The 20,263-nt window shown below is 50.9% G+C and overlaps 7 protein-coding genes across 7 annotated transcripts; 6 read left to right on the forward strand and 1 right to left on the reverse strand.

Annotated features, from left to right (window-relative positions):
* Window positions 1-368: 368 nt before the first annotated feature.
* aurB (Methyltransferase ctvB) lies at window positions 369-1,073 on the forward strand (the record flags this gene model as incomplete). The annotated part of the gene is made up of 1 exon (XM_032021409.1): window positions 369-1,073. The coding sequence occupies one exon, from the start codon at window positions 369-371 to the stop codon at window positions 1,071-1,073; it is 705 nt and encodes a 234-aa protein (XP_031881527.1).
* Window positions 1,074-3,543: 2,470 nt separating this feature from the next.
* On the forward strand, window positions 3,544-4,446 carry CGGC5_v010423 (uncharacterized protein; the record flags this gene model as incomplete). The annotated part of the gene is made up of 3 exons (XM_032021408.2): window positions 3,544-3,584; window positions 3,637-3,899; window positions 3,956-4,446. The coding sequence occupies 3 exons, from the start codon at window positions 3,544-3,546 to the stop codon at window positions 4,444-4,446; spliced, it is 795 nt and encodes a 264-aa protein (XP_031881529.2).
* Window positions 4,447-6,590: 2,144 nt separating this feature from the next.
* On the forward strand, window positions 6,591-7,362 carry CGGC5_v010424 (UPF0619 GPI-anchored membrane protein; the record flags this gene model as incomplete). The annotated part of the gene is made up of 3 exons (XM_032021407.1): window positions 6,591-6,945; window positions 7,010-7,099; window positions 7,229-7,362. The coding sequence occupies 3 exons, from the start codon at window positions 6,591-6,593 to the stop codon at window positions 7,360-7,362; spliced, it is 579 nt and encodes a 192-aa protein (XP_031881530.1).
* A 2,539-nt stretch (window positions 7,363-9,901) lies between these two features.
* Window positions 9,902-12,458, forward strand: T-0 (Tyrosinase; the record flags this gene model as incomplete). Its single annotated transcript, XM_032021406.1, has 6 exons — window positions 9,902-10,261; window positions 10,310-10,917; window positions 10,971-11,000; window positions 11,049-11,828; window positions 11,903-12,227; window positions 12,282-12,458. 6 exons carry the CDS (start codon window positions 9,902-9,904, stop codon window positions 12,456-12,458), a joined length of 2,280 nt encoding a protein of 759 aa, XP_031881528.1.
* Window positions 12,459-12,556: 98 nt separating this feature from the next.
* On the reverse strand, window positions 12,557-15,117 carry CGGC5_v010426 (uncharacterized protein; the record flags this gene model as incomplete). Its single annotated transcript, XM_032021405.1, has 5 exons — window positions 12,557-12,762; window positions 12,823-13,506; window positions 13,559-13,643; window positions 13,689-14,827; window positions 14,874-15,117. 5 exons carry the CDS (start codon window positions 15,115-15,117, stop codon window positions 12,557-12,559), a joined length of 2,358 nt encoding a protein of 785 aa, XP_031881566.1.
* Window positions 15,118-17,213: 2,096 nt separating this feature from the next.
* ITP1-0 (Itaconate transport protein) lies at window positions 17,214-18,913 on the forward strand (the record flags this gene model as incomplete). The annotated part of the gene is made up of 3 exons (XM_032021404.1): window positions 17,214-17,340; window positions 17,397-17,725; window positions 17,813-18,913. The coding sequence occupies 3 exons, from the start codon at window positions 17,214-17,216 to the stop codon at window positions 18,911-18,913; spliced, it is 1,557 nt and encodes a 518-aa protein (XP_031881532.1).
* A 437-nt stretch (window positions 18,914-19,350) lies between these two features.
* Window positions 19,351-20,132, forward strand: CGGC5_v010428 (uncharacterized protein; the record flags this gene model as incomplete). The annotated part of the gene is made up of 4 exons (XM_032021403.1): window positions 19,351-19,390; window positions 19,723-19,739; window positions 19,793-19,901; window positions 19,957-20,132. 4 exons carry the CDS (start codon window positions 19,351-19,353, stop codon window positions 20,130-20,132), a joined length of 342 nt encoding a protein of 113 aa, XP_031881568.1.
* Window positions 20,133-20,263: the final 131 nt, after the last annotated feature.

The raw sequence follows: 20,263 nt of genomic DNA on the forward strand, positions 1-20,263 counted from the left end.
GTATTTGACCAATTGATCAGCAATCTGGGTTCCATTCAAGGTAAATGGTCAAGCAACAACGACTTTAGCGCCAACAAGCATTTGAGAACATGCATACACAAATCGTAGAACGGATACGGTAATCCACTCCAATGCATGTGCCAGACGGCCACTTCACACGAACGGGCATGTACGGGTCGTGGAACACAATCGCCCTGCCGCTGGGCATTGCCACCGGCAAGGTGATAACCGGCCACCTCCCGGATGATCTCAAGGTTTTGTTCTTCTTGCAGCGCCCTTGCCCATCCATGAGCGATCCCAACTGAACCGCACCGCTCTTCATTCCCACTCTCATCCCCATCCATTGTTCTCACTCGTCATCGCCCACGATGACTAACACAACGTACAAGACCGTCTACTCACCGTCTTTTCTCACCATCTTCTATGACAAATATGTCCTCGGCTTCAACATGAAGTACATGTGGGGGTGTCCCACGGACAAAGTCCTCCTTCCCTTCTTCAGCGAGAACTTCTCGCGCAACCACCTCGATGTCGGTGTCGCTACCGGCTACTTTCCCGCCGTCGCGCTGGCGCGGCCATTCCGTGCCAACAGCAGGCAACGTCTTACCCTCGTGGACTTGACCGCGCCGCCGTTGAATGCCACCAAGACCCGCGTCCTGTCCGTGACGTCGGCTACTGAAGTCGACTGCGTAGAGGCCGACGTTACGGAGCCGCCGCCAAAGCAGCTCCTCGGCGAGCGCTATGATACTATCACCATGTTCAACCTCTTCCACTGCATGCCTGGTGGCAAGTCAAAGTTCCGTGCTTTCGGGACGTACAAGGAGCTGCTGAGTGAGGACGGAGTCCTCGCTGGTTGCACCGTACTGGGGCCTAGACAATCTACCAACTTCCTCACGAGGTTTTATCTTACCTGGTATAACAAGTGGTGGGGTGTCTTCAACAACTGGGACGACAAGGAGGAGGATGTCAAGGATGCACTAGACCAGGAGTTTGAGGAGGTCGAGACTTGGGTTATCGGTCAGACCATGCTATTCAGAGCAAAGAAGCCCAGAAAGGCCTTGCTCGATGTATAAGTCATTGCAATTGGCACTGCCATGTGAGGTAAAATCGTTCGAGGTGAACGATGTGGAACAAATGTAGATACCTTGAGTGGGAGGGAATAATGATACCACGAATTTTGATGCAACAAGAATACCGATGTCTATGAAATTTACCTTGCAGAACTCCTCTTGCTTTGAGTACACTCTACAGCCAACTATTAGCACCAGGGTGCATAAGCCCTGCTCACTTCCAACATCTGAAAATGACGTGCGCGCAAGCCGTAAGCCGTAGTCTGGAAAGCCATAAATCGTTAAGCTGTTTCATTAAGTCACATGATCGATGAGGCCTGAAACGCGTTCATTTTGTCTCACGTCAAAATCCCTCCTGATTCATAATCCTGCCCTAGCCGCGATCTTGGCGAGAATAGCTTCGCCCAGAAGCCGCTAAACTCAACGGATAAAACCACTTACTGCAACCTCCTGTGTTCAGATTAGCGAAGGCTACGTTAAATAAGCTTAAAGAAATGACCCACGCGCACGTTCGCGGCGTAGACGATCGCTGCAGATGGCTGAATGCCCGAGGGCTCCGGCTCTGCACAGGTGGTGGAGTTTTATGTAGTTTCCCGTTGCAACCCTTTCACAAGGCTGGAAATAAGCTCTGGTGACGTGAGCGGGGCGCATTTGATGGTTGCACAAAAGGTCTTCCGCTCGGTCAGTCGGGGTCTCGGTGAAGGTTTGCTTTAGGTGAAAGGTCAAACTTCGGTGACCGAATCGATGGCAGAGGCGTGAAACAGCAGCAATCTTCTGAATACTCCGACAATGCGAAACGATTCTCCACATGTTTAACAGTATTGAATTGACATCACGCAAGAAAGTCGTTGCGATTGCCCCCGCCAGCTCTATTTCTAAACAGAGATGATTCGCTCGCTGGTCATTATCGTAAGGACTTTTAGTTCCAACATGTTTCTTACTTACTTGGGTACATTGTGCCATGGTGCTGATAGACTCGTAGGTATTGCTCGCAGCTAATGGGGCCTCTCCCTACGAGTTTTCACCTCTGACAAGCTTACATGTAGCCGTGGTCGATGTATTTCAGACGAAATGATCATGAGAACACTTCATCGTCACAGTTTTACACTTGGACTAGACTTATCGCAGAGTCTTGACAAATGACAGCGCTCGCCCACCTGAGAGCTAACAATATCTAAGTACACCCCCGGACGCTGAAACCATCGAAGAATGACGAGACGAGTACGTCCAATTGTCTCATAGCGTCCGTCTGCGTTTACTAGGTGCTGGAAGAAGGTGGAACCTGAACGAAGACTAGAGTGATATTTTGCAAAAGCGACAACGTTGGACAATCAGAATACGGATAGAAATATTTCGGGACTGGTATGTGGAATTGATCAACGGCAGTATGACCACTAAGATTTAGTGTGTTCCCTCTTGTTATTTCCGATGTTTTCCTGCATGGGAAGTAGAAGAGCCAGGCGCAGTGAAATATGGCACCAATGAAATTCCATCCCATTCACATAAAGCCCTATTTTTTTGTGACCATATTTTGAGATATCGGTCCTATCTCCTGATGAATGAATGAAGTTCGACACTCGTGGTTTCAACATAATTGACACTCAATTCCACCTTTCAAGTGGATGTCTTTGGGCGAGGCTCGGGTGGTGGCGGAGGAGGTGGTGGCGGGCCTCCGAGTCTGTCGGGAACATCTGACCGGTCAAATACGAGACCTATAGATCATCAGATGCCATTAATCGTCAGCCATCCAACTTGCTCTTCATCCTAAATTTCTCGGCCCCAAAAGAGAAAGGTATATTACCGCCGTCTAAACAAGGATTGCTGCTTGTGTCTCCCTGTCATTCCGTATGGTTAGCAAGATGTGTTATGGACATAGAGCGTCATTCACATACATCCATATCTAACAAAGAGATCAAGACGCCGTCGTGTTCTGTTGCTGAAAGCACAAAAGCATCAAGGCGGGAGCTTGCCTATTTACGCAGAATACGACCGCAATCGACGGGAACGTGTGCTTCATGTTCCACGTTGTAATTGATGGTATAGTTCGTCCTGATGACGTGGCGTTCCCATTGTGGCAAGGCTTTCTTGCACATTGCCTGCCTTCGTAGTCAGCCATTGAACGACCTTGCAGGTGTGGTGACCGCAGCAACAGAATTGTAAGGCGGTTGCACCAATCGGCGGGAGGGAAAACCGCCAGTCATCACACCTTGCGCCAAATCATGTCTTGTATATGTGATTACATGCTACACTGGCTTAACAAGGCACACTTGTGGGCGAACTTTGATCAAATGCTGAGCTAAAGAACTGAAAACCAGAAATATGCACCCTGATGCAAAGAAGAAATAGTCTCTTGATCAAATTCTGCATGCATACCTTTTTCTGCGTTCCCCCTCACCCAGCCGCCTTCATTGCAAAACTTTTCAGTCAATAAAGCATGCGCACTTCGCCAGACTCAAGAGAGAGTGACGTCGAGATGCAGACGATCACACAAGAAGATCTTGACAAGAAGCCATGGTACGGCTTAAAGTGGCGCCCATATAGAGCAGCTTCTGATCACTAGTGATAGGAAATACATCGGTTATAGGGACTTCTGCAAGTTTGCGGCGGCGGAAAATGACTATTTTGCCATAAGACGCTTCGACGAGTTGCATGTTCGGATTCTTTTTGGCCTTCAAGATGGTCTGACACAGCTGGAGGAGAAATTGAGATCCATGGATGATCAACTTTCTGATCCCCAGAGTCCGGATGTTGATAACGGAAGCTTTCGAGAAGATCAACCTGACAGAAAAGAGCTACTGGATCAAATCCACGAAGCTTTGACGAAATACGGTACAAGGACTTTTCATAACTGAGCGTGATGGGAGAAATGACTAACCTTTCTTCAGACAATCTGTTGTGCCAGTATTTGAATTTACGCTCAGCAAAAGATGCCTCAGCAATCTCTGTACAAAACATGAAGACTTGGCTGTCTAATATGAACCAGCCAATTGAGCCACAGGAAGTCGAGTTTCTCGGCCAACGTGATCTGATATCCACATCCATGCTGAAGAAGTCACCGGCCCAACAGTTCCTCGAGACCAACGTTGGTCTTCCATTCATCGGCTGGTTGAAACGACGTTCTCGACCGGACGAAACGAGAACAACTCATGGTCTAGTTGTTCGTTATGACGACAAGAAGTTCGAAATGATGCACGGTGTGGGGATGTATATTGCCGCTTTAGTCATGCTGGTAGGACCTTTGTGGCTACTTGCAGCGCTTAAGGAGGAGTGGCAAAAGCTAGTCTCGATCAGCCTACTTCTTACCATGTTCTTGACCATCATGAACTGGGGCATCGTGGCAAGACCCTTTGAGATTCTGGCGGCAACAGCTGGGTGAGTGTCTCTCGTCAACCCCGTAACCTTCAGGCTCTTCCATCAGGTTTTGATGTTTGAGAAGACATCTCCAGCTGAGAAAGCGGAGGACTCATCAACACTAGTCCTGTCAGGAAGTTTTATCATTCCATGATCGAACTTATCATTACCCTTCTCCCCTTGTCGTCGTCCTCTGAGTCATCCACACTGTCGCTCTTATTACCTATCATCAACCATGAATTTCAGATGCTGACTGAATTTTGCTGCTTCAGATACTCTGCTGTTTTAGTTGTGTTTCTGCAGATGGGGTCAGAATCGACCCAGTCCCAACGAATCGAATCGTGATGCTGCGTTGTTGTTGCGATAACTGTACATGGCACATCTAAATGACCACGAGATTGACCGACACAAAAGATCATGCTTATCTTACTATGTAATTCTATTTTGGCCGCAACTAGTGTCATTGCACTCCTTCGAGTATGAATAACACGAGTGCTTTCAGCCAAATTTCTGATCACTAGATGTCAAGTTTGCATCATCGACTCCATCCGCTTGCTTCCGAGTACCACCAAGCTGGGAATTAGCTACGCCGCTTTGGCCACAACCTCCACCTGGGGCGAGAAACATGGGTCTTCGGAATGCACTATTGGGTCAGAAGTCGGGCCCGGCTTCTTTGCTCAGCAATCCACCGAGGCATGAAAGCCCCGACAGTTCACCCGAGTGACCACGGCAGTTTCCAGTGAAGAATTGTACGAAGTATGAATGGGATGCACGATGCACAAGATGGATGATCTGATATGCCAAGCCTCGTGAGGCGAACTCCTGAAATCACGCCGTCAGGAGGAGTTCCGCTGCCGGAACTTTTGGGCCAGCTTGGCGGCGGTGTGCCCACCGTAAAAGCAAAAAGTTGTTGGGCGTCAACTCGGATTGACAAATGACAAGCTCGCGGTCCGTTCACAAAACGACCAGGGCCGTTGCCACTGATCGCCATCCGAAGGGGCTGAATCACACGCGAGGTGCCAGTCGAACAGGCTCTGTGATGAGCCCCTTTTGCTGGGCTGGAAAAACTCGGCCGGGACATCGGAGCATGGCGCCACAGCCAGAAGGCCCAGCGATCGAGACGCAGAGGCAAATGATAGGATTGATAAGAAATGAGCTAGAGCCCGATTTTTCTTTTTCCAACCAGAAAGATTAGGTGTCTTGCTGCCACGAGAATCCCTTGCGTCCCTCAGGTAAAAAAGGGCTGATGAGGGCAGCCCACCGGGACAAGCCTGTGTTAGCGTGGGCCGGGAATTTTTCTGAGCCCGCGTGAGAACTTCGGTGCCTGCATCCCAGCCGGAAGTCTGGAGAGCCCGGAGAGGCGAACCCCGTTACCATTACCACACTGGATCGCTTGAGGTGGAAATCAGCAGCAGGCGGGGGACGGCTCGCTATGTAAGGTACCGCAGCAGCCGTATCTGTACTAGGCAATTACTTATTTTAGCCTGTCATTCACAATTCGAACATTGGAGGCCCTGCTGCACTCCATCTCGTATGTTCAAGTGATTGGGATGGGATGCAAATGACACGGCCTTGATTGGATAGCCCAGCGACGCGTGTGGAAAGAGCGCCCATGTTGATGCTCGTTTCTCGCGGCAAACAAGCAGCCAAACTTTCTTGAAACCAAGCTTCGTTATCTTCAGTTGGCACTGAACTCTATTGGCGCAACTCAGAGTGGCCGTCTCGGCAATACCGGCCGACGAGTCCTTCATTACGAGGTCCAGTGGAGGTTGACAGCATCCTTCGCGCGCCCTATGGCAGGGAACAGCGACGTCACTGGCGACCGAATCAAACGACAGGCTCGCGGTTCATGCTTAAGAGCAATCTAAAATTCTCTGAAGGTCGGTTTTCCATACGAGATGGGGCGGTGGGGAGCCCTTAGGGGCTGCGGGCATCAGGCCTGACTCGCAAAAGCATCGACAGGGGTGTTCTGTAAATGGTCTGTTTATAAAGCTTGACGACCGGAGCTCAATCTTCTGATCTTATCCTGCTCGTTCAATCAACTTCTTCTCGATTCACCAATTCCGAACATTCGTTCTAGTCACTCGCTAAAGACTCGTACTTATTCTAATATCAAAAAACACAAAACAAAAAACCACTCTCTTACTTAATTTTTCACCAACCGACAAGATGTACTCCAAGACCGCTTTCGCTATCACCTCCCTCCTTGCCGCCGCCGAGGCCATTAAGGTCACCTCCCCCGCGAAGAACGCCGAGTGGGATGTCTCCGAGACCAACGAGATCAAGTGGGACTCTGTCAACACCGACCCCAAGTCTTTCGAGATCGTCGTCGTCAACCAGTCTGCCTACCCCGAGACTTCCACCACCATCGCCACTGTCCAGACCTCCGATGGCAAGTACGACCTGAAGGACGCCAAGCTCAGCGCCGGCGACAAGTACCGCATCAACTTCGTCTCCACCGACGCCCAGAACTCTGGCATACTGGCCCAGTCTGAGGAGTTCAGCCTCACCTCTGACTCTGACGGTACGTGATGAACTTCAAGCGCCATGGCGCATCTTTCCGAGAAGCTTGTACTGATTGTCCTTAGACTCCTCTTCCGCCTCTGCTTCTGCTTCCGCTACTGCTTCTGGCTCCGCCAGCGCCTCCGGCTCTGCCTCTGCTACTGCCTCTGCCACTGGTGCGTCTTCCTCCGGCTCGGCCACTGGCTCTGCTTCCGTCACCAAGACCGCCTCTGCCTCTGGTCTGACCACCGTGACCACCGGCACTGCTACCGCCTCGGCCACCGGAACTGACGCTTCGGCTTCAGGCACCGCCTCCGGCACTGCTACCGGCTCTGCTGCCTCTGGCACCTCCACCTCTGCTCCCAGCAGCGCCTCCGCCGTCAAGTCCACCTTCGCCATCTTCGGCTCCGTCGCCCTTGCCGCCTACATGCTCTTCTAAGCAGTTCGCCAGCGCGATCTTGTTTTATTAGAGTGATTTCTGACCGATATGATACCAACACCGCACGGCTACGAACGAGACAAGTAGCGATCACCGGCGAAGCGCATTGGAATGGGATATACAGAGGATTATACCATATAAAAACGGATGGGATGTCTGGCGTCGCTCTGGCTTGAGCTTGATTCAGGTTTATAGACTAATGTTGAAGCGTTGCTACTGGACTCCCTCCATCTATTTGCGCCTCGATATCTGATTTTGTGTGAGAAACCGCATTCACGAATAACCCATCCCACTGGAACCAAACCGGACCCCAAACGTGAACTTTCCCGCTGTCATGCTTCCAGGACGCGGAGCTGCACGCGGAGATGAGCGGACCCATCCCGCTTAACCCAATTGTCGAAAGTCTCTGGGAAACCCCACTATCGAATTGAGCTCGTAATTATGGATATCGAATGAAGGCACCTAATTCGAGACTCTTATGCGGCACAACCCTGCCGTTCCCCTGAGCACTCGCCTTAACGTGCTGTCATGGCGTTTGTTGACATGCCCAATTGGGATTGACGGCCGGGTTCCGAGCTGGGATTATGCCAATCAGGCGTGGCACCCCAACCGCGACTCGACGAAATCGCGTCGGTTCACCTGGGGAAAGGGCGAGTGTAGATCGCGATCAATACGAGAGCAAAATTCGGTCTGGATAGTTCGAAAGAAAACGGCAAAGTACGATCGACAGACAGGTGTGCATCCTTCAGCGTCAAAAACTTGTGAACACTATTGGCTTTAATGAGTGAGCTCTCTTCCCTGCGTGTGGATCCTCGAAGCTTCATTGATGCACTGCGAATTGTCCTTCAGCACAGATACACTGCTGTTCATTAATGCCCATGCAGCGATAAGGCTGAGGAAGAACTGGAGGCGAGAGGCTTATCTTAGCGTCCGTGGATTCCGAGCCTTCTGAAGAGCCTATTATCGGTAATGATGATCGGCGAGCTTGAAGGTTGACTGACAAGTCAAGCACGGGCATCACGGCACGGAGATTTTTGTCTGTGCCATCCGAGGAGTTTGGTTTCCTTTGAGTTGATCGACTTTCAATAATTATATTGTGTTTGACCTGCATGCAAGGCTTGCGGTCCAAAATGTGTTTCTCTATTGTCCATGTTTCCGGGGGATGATCACCTCGTAGCTGATCTTCGACCGATCAACTGCGTGTCAAAAACCGACTCGTCCGGGCGCATCTTGAATGATCTCATTTTATGTCCTTTCTTCATGTGCAGCTTGTGTGCGATTTCAAAAGAAAGAAAGCGGCATGCTCAACTCCACAGTGATACTCGCGAGATCATGGGGGTCCTCGGCTGCTCTTTGCAGATGACTGGTCATCTGAAGGATCCAACAGCCAATCCGTATGCCAAGTCATTAGGGCCCATCAGACAATCGCATCAGAAGGTTCTGGTTTTATTATTCAAGGCGATTCCACGTGCTCATTCGCCCATTGATAACACACATTGCTGGCCAAAAGAAAGCTTCTAGGCTTGCAGCGCCAAGCCAACCGTTGTGCGCCCCAGGCTGAGACTAGCTTCCCGACATAAATTAGATCAAACACAGTGATTTCAATTTGCTAACAAATTGTACTTGAAGTTGCAAATGGTCGGTTCCTGTCTGATGCGAATTTTGGCTAGTGACTTCACACATTTGGTTCAGGTTCAAATGCACTTGAGTTCTCAATCAACATCGCACAGCTACTTTTTTTTTCTTTGTCTCCCTAATTAACAGCGTTGCGCAAGCTTGCGCGTGGGCTCTCTGCATCTCATGTGAGAATTTCAATCATTGACACTAGATTGGATTGTTTTCGCATTTAGGTGGCCATTACTATGCTTTTTTTCAGCTGCGATGCGGTCCCCAGCGCCACAAAGCCTCAGTCTCGGATCATGTTTAGGCCATCCTACAGCCAACCTTGAAAGTCTTAGCGAGACACGAGTGAGTGATCGCTCGCCTGGCTGACTAGATTCCTTCTTCCCACTTTTCATGAAGCCAGGAGAACCTGTCCTTTTGCTGACCTCCATCAATTCTGCTAGCTTCTCAAAAGTCAACGGTCTCACCGCACGTAGGCCAGGTGACTATGGAGGTTAAGAAATAGGGCGGTGTCGACGGACCGCTTACGCCACTCTTTTGGACTAAGCGGATGACAGTCCAATAACAGATCAAGCCGTTTGCGCCAACATCATCTTGGCAACTTTCGCTACACACATAGAACAGATCGAGTGTGCGTCTGTACGTCTAAGTGACAACCATTCTGTTGCACCAGTCCTTCGCACAAGACGAAAGTTGCGGAATGATGTGGTCATACCGTGACGCGAAGCACACGGAGTGTCTTCTCGTAATTTGAGGCCCACGAAGACCGACTGGAAGCGTTCGACTGATTCAAGCACTGATGGTTGATAATTTAAAACTCGCTGTTTTGTCTCAAGACCTCGTGATTACTTGCTTGTACGAATAACTGCAGATTCTTGATTTTGCCCCAGAAAACAATTGAGTACCACTATTCACAATGTCTGTCGACGTAAACGCCCTCAGAGCAGCCCAAAATACAGGCCTCACTGTCGGCGTGATCCCGAGATCAACAGAAAGACCGCTTCGGCTCGAGATTGATGACTTCATACAGGATGTTGAGCTTGCGAATCTTTACTTTCTTGCTTTGGAAGCTTTCATGAGCAAAAGCATTTCCGAAACTCCCTTCTCGTACTATGAGATCTCTGGCATTCACGGCCAGCCTTGGCGAGCATGGGACCGTGTTGGCTCGGTGAACTTTGGCTCAGCACCTGGTCGAACAGATTCTCAAAAGGGATACTGCTCGCATGGCTCAGTTATCTTTCCAACATGGCATCGCGTGTATCTGGCACAATTTGAGGTAGGGCCCCTGACATTGTTTTCCAAAGCACCTTTTGACAGTCTGTAGCAAGCGCTTTACCTTCATGCCGCTGAAATCGCGCCTCGCATGCGAGCACAGAGTGCTCTCGACCGGTTTCGAATCCCCTATTTTGATCCCTTCCTCCCACGCCAGAAGGCCAGTGGTGGAGATGTTTACACCTACGGCATCCCGATAATCTTCACGCTGCCTCAGATTCAAGTCCGACGGCCCGAAAATCCAACTAGATGGGTACCCATGACAAATCCCCTTTACCAATTCAACTTTCCGGTAGACAAGAAAGGAGGCTTCGACTGGTCAACGTACAGCCGAATTCCAGCTGCAAAAGAGCGCACCATCCGCGGTTTGAACGCGAATACTCAATCAGCCGACCACAGCTATGTGATCAGGGCATTCGATAATGTGTACAACCCCGCCAACGGCCTCTCCAGCCAGACGCCCGCTGGTATCTGGCGCGTTATGTTTGACAGGCAGAGCTGGGTACAAATGTCAAACCACTATGATCCAAGAGTTCGAGATCCGAATGAGGTCGTCTACAATGCAAACTCTTTGGAAGGGTTCCATGACAACATTCACGGTCAGATAGCTACAGGTCCTCGCAATGCAAGTGGACATATGGGAACCCCTGCATTCGCTGGGTAAGTTCATCGTATCAGTGTTTTGATGGACAAAGCATTGACACTATTGGTAGCTTTGACCCCAGCTTCTGGCTCCATCATTGGTAAGTGCCTGTTAACACAACTACAAGCATAAAACTAACAAATTCAAGCAATGTCGACCGTCTTCTCGCCATATGGCAGGGCATCCATTCCCGCGATGCCGAGTCCGTCTCGTGGTGGACGTCTCTGGAAGTCCCAGAAGGCAATTTTGTAGAGCCTGGTAGTCTCCTAGAAACTCCAAGAACCCCTCTAGCCCCTTTCCGCAAAGGCCTCACAACCGACGCGAAACCCATCTGGTGGACCTCCAATGACTGTCGAAATCATTTGGATCTTGGATACGACTATCCACAGACAGCTGCAGCACGCAAATCTTCGGACCCAGTCAGATCCCTAACAGCCTGGGCAAACACCCAGCTGGGATGGCTGGCTCCAAGAAACCCCCAGCCGGCAGACGAAGGGGCGCGTACGCAGCTCAAGCGTCAAATCGTTCAACCAATTCCGTCCTTCCCAGCCAAGGTCTTGATCGATGGAACCACAGCGTTGAGGGCCGGACAAGCCTTCATTGGATCCATGGCCACTTCTCCTCGAGAAATATCAGTCACTCCTGCAGTTGTCGCCAAGTCATTGTCACGATCTCGGAGAATCCTCGCAAGAGCAACAACGATAGCCAAGGCGATGTCGCCCAAGAAGCTCGTGAGACCGGAAAAGCCAGCAACTCCCGTCCGAGAATTCCTCCCCTCTAAATTCACGCCTCAGCAACTCAAGCAAAATGTAATCTCGTCTGCACTCCCGGCGCAGCATATTGGCTACAAGCACTGCTATGGTCATCTTGGCGATTTAGTTACCAATCACAAGATGACACAGTGGAACGTTACGTTCAGCGTGGACAAGTAAGTGAATTTGAAGTCTACTTTCTAGCCAAAGCGCAGTAGGATAATGCCAGCTAATTTGATGCCCTTCGTAGATTCTGCCTTGATGGGTCCTTTATGATATACTTCTTTCTGGGAGACTTCAGTCCGCGGCTAGAGGACTGGGTCCTTGAGCCACACCTCGCGGGCTCCAGTGGGATCTTCGCCAGCGCAAGAGCCGCAATTGACGATGGTGGCTGTGCTAATTGCGCAAAACAAGAAGCTTCTGGTTTCAAGTACATGGACACCGTCGCTTTGACACCAGCTCTGTTGACGTACTGGGACAGTCAGCAAGAGTTGTACGGTTGTCGTATCGATGATTTGACCCCCGAAATGGTGCTTCCATTCTTGGTTCGCAATCTCCATTGGAGAGTTGTCAACGTGAGTTCTGCAAAATTCAAGGTTGCCAAAATTCAGTCACTAACTTCGGCCTAGACACGTGGAGAGCAAGTTTCCAGAGAAACGATTCCATCCCTCAAAGTCATGGTCTATTCTGAAACTGTAACTTTGCCTCACGATGTCGCTGACATGCCCTTATTTGATGACCGATCTGTTCACTATGAAGTAACTAATGGTAGACCTGGTGGCCTGAACGATGGCGAGGACCTTTAGACTTTGTCGCAGAGTTTTCGGAGCTGGGCAGTCCATGCAACGGCACGATGCTTGCTGCTATTTGAATGGACACATAAATATCGAATGCCTCTCGTTTCTCACGTGTCGCCGCTCATGGAGGAGGCAGTGCTGCTTTGCCGTCTTCGGCTGAACAGTCTCATAGGCCCACTAGCTTGTGGACGTTTTGTTGTTGGCGATACGACACCCTCTTTCAAAGAGTGTGGGTTGACGTGCGAGCGTGGGAATATCCCAAACTTCCCTTTGCTATTGGTACCTGACCAACACCAATGATCCTGGTATAGCCCTGCATGAGGTATTGTCAGCTCCTACTTATATCCTTAGAATTCGTCAACGGGCGACTCACATCCAACGTTCTTGATCGTCTCATTCTTCCCAAATACCAGCCATCCCGTCCTGGCGCTGTCCGGTGGGTCCCATTTCCATCTCGTCGTCAACGACACAGCGCCGGCCGATTGCAAAGAGATTTCGTTCTGCTTTGGACCTTCAATCTCCACATGCTTTGCTGGAAAGGGTCCTCTTGTGCCATCGTGCCAGCCCGTACACCACTTTCCGCCCCATTTGTCCGGAAACTCAATCCCCACAATCTTTGCGCCAGCCATAAATTTCAGGACGTCTGTGTTACCATCCGGGTCCGTCAAAACTTCTCCCCATCGCTGAACATGGCCCTTGAGGGCCGTGGCCGTTGGCAATTGGAAGAGCGAGTTCATGTCGGGAAAGAGGCTGGGAGCTGGTGGAGACGGGAAATGAACGTCATAGTCCTCGATCTGACGATGGTCTCCCTCGATCTTGCCATAGAGGACTGTCACGCCTGGAACTTCGGGTAGTGGCTGTGGGTGTCGTGCGAGGTGCTTAAGAAGTTGATCTGCGCTTAAGAAAACGGTGGCATCGCCCTCGTGGACGGTATGTCCATCGTGGGTGCAGAACAGACAAGCGTATCGGATCTCTGATGTTGTTCGAGCTGAAATATGAGACTTAATGAGAAATCTCATACGGTATAGCAGACCGAATTTCAAGAAATTGGCGCGAGCTTGGTTGACGATTAGCGAAGCAATTCAATATCCTGGATGTTCGAAACTTACAGTCTCCTTCTTTGTCCAAGCTAAGCTCATTGTACACTTGGTAATATTCGCAATTCAAGCAGCGACCGATCGGAAGCGGCTCTCCCTGATACAAATTAGCTTCGCTACGTTGTTCGACCGTCGTACTGACATATGCCATTGTCTGCTTGAGACCGTGCCAGTATCCCCCTCGCCGGAAAGCTTGAGCACCGTCACAAAAGCCCTTGGCTTGGTGAAACGAGCTCTTTGGTCCTATTAAGCATTCGTCTTCTTTAATGAGCGTAGATGACCGTTTAACGCTAAGCATGCTTTCTGCTGCAGCTTGCTCATTGGCCAGCATCAACCCATCACTGAAATGTCCAGGTGGCGGAAGTGGAGGAGTAGGTTCAAACTGGAATGCCGCTAGTGATGATGTCCTCATCTCGCTGATGGGAATCTTGGGCGATGTGCCGTTTGATGACGAGTGAGTGGCAGAATCAGAGTACACCGACGTTCTGTTTGTAGTTGACGGGCTATTGGGGTCGAAGACCGAGTTCTGTGGCGTTGTGTGATCAAGGCCAAACCGACTGAAACGACTGACAACCATGCCGTCGATAGGTGTGTTGTTTGTTGCAACGGAGTGCTCCGGGATACTTTGCCGCATTGGATGTCGCAGTTTGGGCACCGGAGCCTGCGCTTGGATCCAGTCTGATGTTCGAGGCTGTGAGAACTCGTTTGGCGAAGCTACGCCCAACTGTTCGTCTTCGTCGCCGAGGGCATCGGGAGAAGAAGCCCGTTGCTCCTCTCGTCGAGCTGGTACAACTTGAGCAATGGTTGCCTCATAAATGTGTCTCGACGACCGGGCATCCGAGGCCACGGATTTTGCTGATGAAGGGGTTCTGCGGAGTGTGGTGCTGTCGGACGAGCCATGCGAAGTCCTTACACCACTCTTGTGCGCGCCTGGAGACTTTTGTTGTCTTCCCGGAACAGGATATGGCGAAGAACTGGTATTGGTCGAAGTACCGCTGCGGGATTGAGATGGCTGAAGAGGCTGTGATACCTGTCTTGGAATTTGGATGTTCGGGGGCAAAGGTGGTAAAGGTGGCAACGGTGGAAAGGCGTGCACTGGACTTGTCGGTGTCTTGTTCTCAATCTTAATCCTCTTGATGAAGTCCAGCACATCTAGCGCAAACGATCTCGTCGCAGCCTGAATCTCATCAAATTTCGACGCATCGAAGGTGTCTGCTTCCATGAAGTCTTCAAAATCATACAGAAGTTCCTCCAGCAACCTGCGTTTTCCCGCAAGTTCATCTTCGCCAGGTTAGCTAGGCCAAAGATAGCAGGCTTAAGTACTCACCGTTGTCTCCAACCGCTTCCTTGAAAGAATCGCCGTGTCTATCAACTTGACTGTCCCAGAGCGGCTGCACACGCTTAAGTGCCCGCTCGCCTTCCCTGAAAACCATTTGCGCAGATTTCATCATTTGGACAGCTAACTCCGAACTGTCGCTCTGTGCTTTTTCGGCGTTCTCTATTGCCTCCTTGCTCCTATCCACAACTTCTTGAAACGGCGCGATGATCAGCTCCTCTGCGTCGACCGCCATTGCAATGATGTCTTGGATGCAGTAATCGACCGACTCAGACGAGTGGGGGTGGCAGAGGGCCGATAAATGAGTTGTGTTTTCCCGAAAAGACGGATCAGCCTTGACGCAACGTGGTTGATGGACTTCAAGATGAAGCGTTGTCGCACGGGTCCGAACGCTTGGGACAACTGAGTCGCAGGTTGCCAATTAGAGCAAACATAAGCAGACGCAGCATGCAGAAGAGAGGAGTGTCGACATGTCAAGAGAACAACACATAAGTAACATCAAAATATGGTGGAAGAAAGCTGGATTCTAAGAATAGCCTCTGGCCAGCCGATCGAGCACGTGGGGATTCTGCCAAGAAGCTGATGACAGGCACCCTATGCAGGTCGAGATGGCGCTATTGCCTCGGTCTGCCCAAAAAGGCGAATCCTGCATCTTCAGCCGCGTGACATTGCTGAAGAAATGAGAAACTTGTTGGTAGCGTGCTTTTCTTTGGCAGGATTGCATGCTTCGGGGCCTGGCCAGCTTCAATGAGGCTTGGAAACCCGATGTGCTCATGCATGATCGGTACTGTTGGTCTCGCTGGGCTAAGATTAGGGACCATTGCTGACCAGCTAAATACTGAGCTGGCGACCATTCCCGCCCGGCATGTGGAGCTTCATCAAGCTGTGCCGCCGCTTTGACTCTTAAACGTTCGATATTGAGTACAATGTGAAGCAAGTAGAATGATCAAGAGCCCCCTCAATGGTGCAAAGAGCCGCTCCCGGAGCGCTACCACGAGGGCGGCGAGCTCAGGCGGGCCTGGTCGGTAAGAGCTCCATGTCTACTGCGCCGATGATACGGCCGTGGAAGATTCTGTGGATGGGTCTCAGGCTCGCTTGTCGAGCACGCCATCCCGTTCTGACCCGCCCCCGAGCTTGATTTTGATACCGATTTTCGACGACGAGCCACCGGATCGGCCGTTGAATCCACACCGGCCGGCGCCGTGAGCAGGCCGGTCTCCTTCAAACTACTCGGCCGAGGTTACTGTATGATTCGGAGTACTCGGCTCTAGCACGGGCCTCTCCAGCTCGAACCGCTCGAACTCTCCTGCGTTATTAGACAACTTTTGTTTAGACGAACCAATGAATGTGTTCATAGCATCGCTTCAGACGGGTATCGCAATAGAGACTCAAATTGCGAGATTGCGATGCCCACTTCTCGCCTGTAAAGGAGTCATTATTGACCGGCACGTTTGGTGGGGGTTGTAAGGCGCCTTCAGGTCTCAACGCCTCAGCGCAGAAATAGCCCAACGGAGCATCCGACAAGCGATTCAAGAAAATTCTTCCCTTCAAGGTTGGGAATCGCTCAGGGCACTTTTGACCGGCTCGATCAGACCCTTATTCAAGCGCCTTCGAGAAGCCGGGCCTACGCCGGCAATAAGAAGAAGCCCATTTAAATCGGCTAAGTTATTGGCGAAAGACAGCCTTTGACCACCTGTTTTCGGATAGCCGACAGATAAGACACCCTGGTTCCGACGGCTTGAGAACTTGCCTCTCCGGCAACGAATTGCCAGCTTGATGGGGCAAAAGTTCCAGTTCGGTTACAGAAATGGTCCGGCCTCGGAGCGAAACACCATTGTTGATCGGTCATCCGACAATTATGCCAGGTTTGTTTCGTTTGCATTTGTGACATGTACACCGCTGGATGAAACTCATCGTCGGCGACAGACTTAGAACGCATGATTGGACATCCTTATTTGTTGATCGTTCTAGAACGTCCTCGACGAACATCGACAAACAGCTTTTTGGACTTCTCGGACAGCCACCGTCTTGCCGTCGGGAACTGACTCGAATTCTGCGGGGCCGGAGGATCCCATGCCTCCACCCGCAGCTATGCGTCCTTCCGAGAGGCTCAACTTGCACAACTCGCCCGATGTCCGGAGCCAAGAGTCGGGTTCTGCCGAATCGGCCCCTGACGGCAATGGGTTAGTCACGGATATCGGTGTCATATTAGTGGCACCGTATCCGTCCCCTGCGGCAGCCAGCTCCATTCAGATTTGATCTTTGACGCAATTTATTCAATGGCCATCATAGTCATAGAAACAGACTGTTTTTGATATTCAATGACCCACGATGAACTCCGACAAAAGCGTGCAAGAGCCTGAGGATTCCTCAAGGAGGACCTCTTCCGACCGACGAAACGATGACGTTGAGGAATACGCAGATATTATTTCCGAGAACCGTAGAAATCCGAACACGGGTAAGCAAACCCGCGACTCCTTTTGTCGTGACCTCGGCTGTCTAATCGTCTCGTAGAGGACCCTGAGCGCGCAAACCTATCCAAAGTCCCCTCGGGAGCCGTAAGTTTCACGGATGTGCCCATCTCCTCTCGCACAGAGGTACCTTATGAAGCGTACAACCGCTTCTCCACACGGCGCAAGCGTATTACCGTCGCCGTCATTTCGTGGTGTGGTCTTCTCTCCCCGATCTCCAGTACCGCCGTCTTATCGGCTCTTCCCGAAGTCGCCGCAGAGTACAGAACCTCGGGAAGCATCATCAGTCTTAGCAATGCGTTGTATCTCGTTTTCATGGCGATCAGCCCATGCTTTTGGGGTCCTCTTAGTCAGGTTTATGGGCGCAAATGGGTAAGCAAGACGTCGAGACGCAACCCTTCCCAACATCCACTTCTCCGGCCTCCCCTTTTTCTGTAATGTGACTGAACAACAATCCAGACCTGTACGGTTACGTCTACGCTTTTCTTAGCCTGCTCTATCGGCACAGCTCTGAGCCCAAATGTGGCTGCGTTTTTCGTGTTCCGTATGCTCACCTCCTTTGCGGGAACTTCATTCCTGGTCACTGGGCCCGCTGTTATCGGTGATATGTACCATCCCACAACGCGCGCCACCGCTATGGGATGGTTCCTGTCCGGGACTCTGATCGGCCCCACCATCGGACCCGTCCTCGGAGGTATCATCGTGACTTACACGTCATGGCGCGCCATCTTCTGGCTTCAAACGGCGCTGGCAGGCGTCGGTATGGTTGGCGCTGCCTTTTTCATGCCAGAGACTCTAGCAAAGCTCAAGAAAGAGGGCCTGGAGGGGCTCCCTACGGCCAAGAAAATCGGTGTCCTCTGGGAGATGACAAACCCTATCCGTGTTATCCGACTTTTCAAGTTTCCAAACCTTATTCTCGTGGCCATTTCCAGCGGTTCCCTTGTATGGAATATGTACGGCATGCTGACGCCAATTCGATACGTCCTCAACCCGCGATTCGCCCTTACCTCGCCGGCGCAGTCAGGCCTATTTTACCTGGCTCCAGGTTGTGGCTATTTGGCCGGTACCCTTGTTGGTGGACGCTATGCTGACTACACCGTACGACGGTGGATTGCACAGAGACAAGGCCGTCGAATTTCAGAGGATCGACTGCGGTCGTGCATTCCCTTCATCGGTGCTGTGTTGCCAGGCTGCATGCTGATTTACGGATGGTCGGTCCAAGAGCGAGTGGGTGGCATTGCGGTTCCCGTCATCTTTATGTTCCTCGGCGGTGTGGCACAGCTCTTCTGTTTCCCAAGTCTAAACACGTACTGCTTGGACGTGATCCAAGGCAGGAGTGCGGAAGTGATCGCTGGTAACTTCATGGTCAGATATCTGTTTGGCGCCGCAGGATCAGCAGTAGTGCTTCCAGCGATCAAGACCATTGGCGTAGGATGGTTCAGCACTATCTCGTCAGGATTTATGATCTTCGGGGCCGCGTGTGTCTGGGCCGTTGCGCTTTGGGGTACGAACTGGCGAAAGAGGATCGATGAGAAGAAGGCTCCTCCGCCTGGAGCTTAGCCGCGTATCAAATTTTGAACTGAGCTTGGAGAACTTATTAGAAGGGGTAAAACATGGGACAAACGGGTATTAGAGAATAGAATGCGGCAAAGGACGGAGGTTGATAAAACCTTTGACTTTACGAATTACTCCGCAACGTCACAGGCTGGTATCCTTGCAAAGATTAATAAACTTTTGGCTGAAGTCCTGGGTACAGCGGTTCGGTGCTTTATTTTGACTTCGCGCCGGCTGTAACCCCCCACCCCCCATCTGACAATGCTCTTCCGCGCCCTGGCTCGATCTAGAAGAAGAAAACCATTCCATTAGAAATTCTTAAAAAACCATGTCATGGATCTGCCTGATCTAGACTCTCTAGGGGCGAGGCGAGGCGAGGCACGCTCGTAGCTTGCTTGCCTCACACTAGCTCAATCCTTCGCTGACAACGCCGGCATGTCAACATGGGTCTCCGATTCTGCGCGGGATTGATCGCTGCCTGGAGTAAGGACTAGTTGTTCGGAAGGATTCTGTGTCATCCCACAGGATGATCAGCCCCAGTGCTCCACTGGTCCTCGTTTGTCATGAAGTCCCAGACAGACACCGCCCTCGTTGGCAGATATCTCCTTAGGAACCACGCGGCTCATTCAGTGAAATTAGAATGCTTGAACATACTATTTTGGGATACACAGTCCATATTCTCGCTTGGCTCAGCCCCAAACCAGTGGGCTATATCGAAGTTATGACTCGGCTTCGACCCGATCGCTTCTCGTCACCAGACTCACACATGTCAGCGACATTTGTACATCCCATCCTTAATTTAACATAAACCAAAGAACAGTTGCATCCCGCTGTATGTGCGATTTAAACTTCATCGTTCCGTGTCAGGCTGAAGAAGTTCTCTAGTCGGACCAGAAACGGGAAATCGCCAGCACTCATTCCCAGTCCTCACGAATACCGCTTATCGTCGAGATGTTTGCCAATTTACTCAATAAGACCCAACCGTATCTTCCACGTATGACATCTCACCTCAAAGATCAAACGACTGAGAGGTGGCTAACACTTTGAAGAGTCGGCAAAGTTTCACAGAAACGCATACAGGAAGCTCAAAGACTCTCGCGAGTCTGTTGACTCCTCCCGCGGGTTGCTATCTACGAAAGAATCATCAGCTGCACAATTGCGTCCACTTGCAAACAGTGGAGGCAGCTGGAAATGGGCAATAGTCTGGTTATCATTTTTCTTTTGAGAGTGGAAACCGGGAGAATGCGTCAAAAATAAGGGGTCCGATAACAAGCTAGACTTTCTCATCTGATTTCGCGAAGGCGCGCGAAGGGATCAATTTGCTTTCAAAATCATCACAGCAAGCGTGTTAACTAG

Source organism: Colletotrichum fructicola (assembly GCF_000319635.2).
Source record: "Colletotrichum fructicola Nara gc5 chromosome Unknown KSG_Nara_v1_contig06, whole genome shotgun sequence".
In the NCBI taxonomy this organism is placed as follows: Eukaryota; Fungi; Ascomycota; class Sordariomycetes; order Glomerellales; family Glomerellaceae; genus Colletotrichum; species Colletotrichum fructicola.